This window comes from Phalaenopsis equestris, unplaced genomic scaffold, assembly GCF_001263595.1.
Source record: "Phalaenopsis equestris unplaced genomic scaffold, ASM126359v1 Scaffold000708, whole genome shotgun sequence".
Taxonomy (NCBI): domain Eukaryota; kingdom Viridiplantae; phylum Streptophyta; class Magnoliopsida; order Asparagales; family Orchidaceae; genus Phalaenopsis; species Phalaenopsis equestris.
Window position 1 is genome coordinate 86,920 of NW_018165148.1, and position 6,879 is coordinate 93,798.

Genomic DNA, 6,879 nt, shown 5'->3' on the forward strand with positions numbered 1-6,879 from the left:
ATATAAACACGTTGCAAGCAATAAACCAAACAAGAAATGTAAAGATAAGGGAACACAGGAATTTACGGGGTTCGGTCAACTGACCTACGTCCACAGGAAACGAATGCAATATTTTATTGAAATATTAGCTGAAATTTTGAAACATATCAACAAGGACTCCTTTGTTGTACACATAAGCACAACTTACATCATATATACAATATATAAAAGGTAACCTCTCATTAGCATACTTCCTTAATGCAGCCGCAATGTTCTCACCTCCAACTACAGTAACAATAAAGAACCGAAAAAGAACTGAAATCCGGATCATAGGAGTAATTCTTGCGGTGGAAGTCATGAATTGCAAGCAAGAAATAAAAAATTACAGGTAGAAGAATTCTTTCAAGCACTGACACATGTTCAGCAAACAACTAATGGATTCCAACACAGAAGGAATCAGAATCACATTGGGATACAATAAAACTGGAATACCGGGGATAAGCCACAGTTCATATTTTTACTGCAAGAACCAATTCTTCTGCCCCAATCAACATTTAAGACTTTATATAGCACAAACAATTCACAATAGGATCACCAATATTGACATGTTAATAACAAAAGAGTACAAAAAAAAAATTAAAGCCAATTTTTCTGCCCCAATCAACATCTAAGACTTTATATAGCACAATCAATTCACAATAGGATCACCAATATTGACATGTTGATAACAAAAGAGTACAAAAAAAAAAATTAAAGAAAAAAAAAACAAACAAAGCAACGTGAAGGCTTAGAATGATAAAGTTTTATGAGAGCATGTGCTTTATGAGAGCATAAATGCCACAAATGTGTAATTGGCTCAGAATGCCATAAATGCCATAAATGCCACAAAGAGAGACCACATAAAAGCCAAAATGTTTACATATGCTTTATGAGAGCATAAACTTCAAATTTCTATTGTCTTCTTAACCTTTAGGATTTCGAGAGGGGGAATGTGTAAAAAAGAAGACAAACAACTAGAGAAAGGATAAAGCTGGCTAAAAGCTAAAAATTGTTTGAATTAAAGATTGGCTTCATTTTATAATTAAATTTATCACAAGTTATTACCATAAAGTGTGCATTAAAATAAAAAAGTTAAACAAAATCATAGTATATGATATCAAAAATGTAATTCCCCTTATAATAGTCATTCATCCTTATTGCATAAGCATCTAATAGAACATTCCTTCCAAGGTTATAGTGCTAGTCATCACATTGTGAAATGAGTGATCTGGAATATTATAGCATCTACAAATTCGTCATCTTGATCATGAAGCCACTTATGCTCACACTAAATAGCGAACCATATTCTATGCACCTACCTTAACCAGTTGGGATATATTGGCTAAAAATAAAGGCTAGATGCTACATTTGGAATTTCAGGTTGATCTTGAGCTTGATTTAAGCTTGATTTGATGTAAGAACCTCCTAGATGATTTGATATTACTCTTATATTTCATAGCTAAAAAAATATACATTCCATTCTTGTAACCAGTAAAATACAGGGCCAATGTTTAACTTTGAAACAATTCCTAAAATTTTTTATGCTCTAGAAAGGATTTGTTTGTTGTTCATGCACTATCCATGTTAACCTAACACCAATTGCAAATAAATGTGTCTCAGTGTCTTTCATAACTTCCACAAATGTGTCTCAGAGCAAAACATCGGTGATGAATCAACCACTAACTAATGTACAAATCCACCGAGAAGGGAAAGAAAAAGCATGAACAACGACCACTACACATGAATCAACCACTACAACCACTACCTTATTCCATTATTGAGCCAGCATCCACCAAACAAGAATGACTCAAACGAGAAGGGAAAGCAAAGGCAAAACCCTAGTGAAGCAACCTGTAAAAAACGAAACAGGTTCCATGCGCTAATGTACAAATCCACCACATCTTTAGAAGGAATAAACAAAAAATCGCAGAAATAGGAAGGAGATGAGAAGAGAAAACATCACATTCGAAAAAACCCATCTCCCTCATATCTGCAATTATAAGAAGAAAATTGATTGTTATACCTCAGATCTGTCGATCGAGGGCCTACGAAGCAAGACGATGAAGGAGAGCCGCGAGGGAAGCAATTAGGGCAGAAGAGAAACGAAAGGGGTAAGCGGGGAATATCTTCAGGCGAAAGCCGGGCCGCAGGGTTAATATCACGGCCCGCTTTCGCTAAGCGTTGGGAAATTTTGCCGCGAAGCTACGAACCAAACGGTCAAACTGCGGGACGAAGCGGATGTCGCACACAGCGCCGCGCCAAAAAGCCGAACCAAACGGACCCTTAGTTTGTACGAAGTGATTTGAAGCAATGAGTGCTCCACGGAGTCTTCCATAATGATGGCATGATTTAGAAAGGTGGAGGAAGAATTGATCTTCTCTCCTTTGTTAGACCTAGTTAGGACCCTTTTGTAGTAGTTTGTCATTTGCTTAGACAGAACCTAGCTTTAATACCATGAAGGAAGAACTAGAAGTGAAATTGGAGATAGTAAAGTGGAGCACTCCGTTAGATTTATTCTGCCAGAGCATATAGAGTTTTGCAACAGATAAAACTAGGAAAAAAAATATGTCCCATTGAGAAGGAAAAGAAGATACTACATCATAAATTACATTAAGAACGTTACTATATTAACATAATCAGCTCCAAACTAGCAATCCATGGGTTTTCCATTACTAAATACCAAGGGGCTCGTCCCCTTTATTGATATACTTATTATGCAATCTTTGGCAACTTGCTGGCTACAGTTGCTCAACAATTGCTCCTTGAAATGAACCTTTAGGTGGCTTGCCAGTAAATCAACCCCTCAAATATTGCCAATAAGAATCATTTCTTTCCTAATCCAGTAAGAAACAAATTTAATAATAAACATTGAAGGAAGTATTCAGCGACAGGCGGTTGTAGTTTTTGGATATCAATGGCCAAAGAAGTAAATAAGAGAACAATCAATACAATGAAATAATCATAGAAAAATATATCTAGCAGGAATGGAGATACATGATGATGAAAACCAAGTAAACAACTTAACAACCACCAAATTAAACTTAAAATAGATAATAAAATAATTATAATATGTCAATGCACATGATTTGTATATCCAATGAGTTTAAATTTTAAATTTGCATGTTTGGCCTGAACAAAATTGGCTTTGATGAAATAAAGATTTTATGTGTGCGTCAAAATAATTTATGAATCATCACAAATAAGTTTGTCATCTTAAGGTACAAAAAACTCTCTGACACATCTTTGCATATAATTTGGCTTCCACGATAAGAAGAGTAGATCTATCTTGTTAGATATTGGACGTTAAGTGACAAGGGGATGAAAAAAGAGAGGAACCCATAGTAAATTCAACAGCTTCATGAATTTAAGCCAAATTCAATATATTGTAGTTTAAAATACTACTGTAACTTTCTAAAATTTTTGATTTACTAGTGTTTATCATACGCATTATATGGTTTTATATGACCTTGCATTTTATTAATGAAAGGTCCGCATAGGAAGCATTTGGATTTAGATGGTCTATTTCCTTGTTATTTGGTTTAATTTCATATAATATTTTGCAAGTATCTTAAAAAAAACACGGGTGTTGTTAAATTTAAATAATTTTATTAGTGTATGTCATAGGATAGTTGATATGATATCCTAGACACAAACTATAAAGGATGTCATTTCAGATGAAAACTGAAAAAAAATTGAGATTTTTTGTCTTCAAGTGATCTTTAGTGGTTTGCTACATTGTTTTTTTAGCGGATGGGATACTAGAGACCAAGAAGTTTAGCATATGCTTAGCGGTGAAAAAAACGTTGTGACCCTAGTGGTGATGACAAACATTGGAGTTGATATGTCAAAGTGTGTTGTACTTGTTGGCACTAATGTTTGTTGGCGTTAACATTGATGTTGTGTACAGTCTCATTGGCGATGACATGCATTAATGTCAGTGTCAATGGCATTGGTAGGATTTTTTCTTGATAGCATATATCAATGTAGAAATTAGTGTTAATGGTATGTGTTAATTTTATTGGCATTTAGCTTTGTTGGCAATGACGTCCATTAATGATATATATATGATTCATTGGCGAGGAAAGGCATTTAACTTATCTGACAGTTGTGTGTAATGGTTTAGCAAAAATAGTACGTAACAATAGTTGGGTGATGTTTGGACCATGGTAGTTATGTGATTGTGGTCTAGCAACTGTGATCAAACGATAATGGTCAGGAGACTATAATTATAGTAGTCATCAATGTTGATTATTGGATAGAGCTTTCTCAACTATAAATTTAGGATCGCCTCCATATAAAAAATGCGAGTCTATTTATTGCGAGTGATGTTTTGATTATTTTATCCTAAATATTCGGATGCTCCATCAAGCTATCATCCCCTTGATTGTAGCCCATTATTTAAGTATTTAATTATCTTATGAAATAGGAATTAAGTGGTTTTAGGCTCAATGAATTCTTCTTGCCAAGACACTCATTTTGACTCTTGAGTACGTAAAATTTGGAGATCATTTGGTCCCAAAAAGAGTTTCATGAAGTTAAAATTTATAGTTAATCTTACACTCAAAAAATATTTTTGACTCTAATTTTGACTTTTGTTTAGATATGTGTTCAATTTTATTTCTAGCATGTAGCAAGTGACTTAATTTCCCTCTGATGTTTTGATTTTGATGTTATTTCAGACTTAATGTTAGACTTAAATTTTGATTTAGATGTGCTGTCGTTCTTATACTCAATTGGAGTCTCAAATTTTAGCTTTTGTCGAGGAATAAGTTTAGGATCATATTCCTGTTCTAATGTAGGTGCATATGCAATCTCAACAATATATAAGAATCCAATTATAACCATAAACATTTACTAAATTCATCCTTAAAAGGATATTTATGAACTACAGATTTATTTTTATGGTCAGATTCCACTAAACGTGATTTTGATGCTGGTGTAGGTTTGATAGGAGGATGTAAAGACTTATCTTTAAAAATTTTAATTATAGGTTGGGATTAGTAATATTTCCATACGACTATGCCTTACTTTCCAGAGTTATAATTAATTGCTCTCCTAGAGCTTCTGGTAAATTATAGTTTAAGATAACTCTAATCTTTTTCCTAAAACCTTTAACCATATAACTAGTTGTAACAAAGTATTCTAAAGTCAAATTATATTTAATTGCAAGATCTGAAAGCCTATTATAATATGTTGATGCATTGTAATTACTTTGTTTATATCCCTTCAATTGATTATTTAATTTATTCCAATATTCTCCGCGGGATATATTTTGTTCTTTTAAGTTTGTCTACAGGCCAGTCCATGTTGAGCTTATTTGATTGTTACATTACATAAATAAATTTGAGCATGTGATCAGTTTCTTCAACAATCCTAACTTTTTCAAAACCAAACAAATGATATTCTTTAAAAAGCATTCAAATCATTGATCTTTTCTAAAAACATCTCTATATTATGTCTCTCATCGAAGGCATGCATAAAATTTATATTCTCATGATAGTTCTGTCATAGTCATCTTGAATCATGACATCAAGTGATTTTGTTACTTGTTTTGTTTAATTGCATATTTATTATTGTTCTTTTTATTAACAATAGTATTGTGATCAACTATAGTTGATATGATGGCAAAATCATAGTCTTTACTAATGCAATCTAGGATCAGATTTTTATTAACAATAGTATTGTGATCAACTATAGTTAATATGATGGCAAAATCATAGTCTTTATCAATTTAATTTAAGGTCGTTAAGGGTCGAGGGTTTACTAATGCAATCTAGGATCAGGAATCTAGGATCAGACGCACAATGAAAATACATAAAAAAGCCACAATCGGTAGTTAGCCACAATCGGTAGTTTAGCAATCTTAACATCAGCAATGACAGACAAGATTAGAGAGAGTCACCATAGATGGTTTGGTCACGTTAAACGTCGACAATAGAGAGTCATCTTAGATGGTTTGGTCACGTTAAACGTCGACAATATGATGACCCTATTTGGAGAGTAGATGTTTTAGATTTGACTTATGTTGAAGTAGGTAGTGATTGACCTAAAAAGATTTTGGCATGTTGTATAAAAAAGGATCTTAATTTATTAGAATTAAGTGAGTATGACACTTGATAGGACAAAAAATGATCTTAATTTATTAGAATTAAGTGAAAGTATGACACTTGTTAGGACACAATGGAGAAAAAGGATTCATGCAACCGACCCCACTTAGTGGGATAAAACGCATGCTGTTTTTTTTTTTGTACTTGTATTTTAAGATTAAATTTAGTGCATGAAATTGCCCTATTTCTGCTGATTTAATTATAAATTATTCTGTCCATTTTTTGGGGCAGTGATTTGGAGGAGAACCTTCAGAAGTCCTTCTACAAGTATTTGGAGCTTAGAGGAATCTCAGCTCTGACTACCAACTTCTTGCACGAGTATATGATAAACAAAGATAGCCGTGAGTACTTGCTTTGGCTAAAGGATTTGAAGAAGCTTATCGAGAAATAATATGAATTTTCTTAATTCATGCCATTTTGTAATTATAAGACCCAGAAATTGCTACATTAGAGAAATTAGTTCTTCAACCCAGAAATGCCACATTCTTCTGTTACTTTGGTAAATGTGAGTTTAGCCTGTGGCAAATGTCAGTTTTTTTTCAAGAAATTGCAATGAAGAGTTGTTTTTAACTGATCTAGACTGAGTTTAGCCTGTGGCAAATGTGAGTTTTTTTTCAAGAAATTGCAATGAAAATTTTTATGGGCATTTACATACATACCACCCAATTCTTATGTATTTTCGTAGCTTACGGTTAAAATTTATTTTTTACATTTATATCCCTCAAATCTTTCATCTCACATACCAAAAAATCGC

General features: G+C 33.1%; 1 protein-coding gene across 1 annotated transcript in view; it reads left to right on the forward strand.

Annotated features, from left to right (window-relative positions):
* LOC110030373 (uncharacterized protein At2g39795, mitochondrial-like) overlaps positions 1 to 6,524 on the forward strand; it is a 23,366-nt gene extending 16,842 nt beyond the window's left edge. Inside the window, exon 3 of the mRNA XM_020733049.1 lies at positions 6,357 to 6,524. Coding sequence (XP_020588708.1) covers positions 6,357 to 6,516 — 160 coding nt within the window. The 3' untranslated portion in view covers positions 6,517 to 6,524. The remainder of the gene's footprint in view (positions 1 to 6,356) is intronic.
* The last annotated feature ends 355 nt before the right edge of the window (positions 6,525 to 6,879 follow it).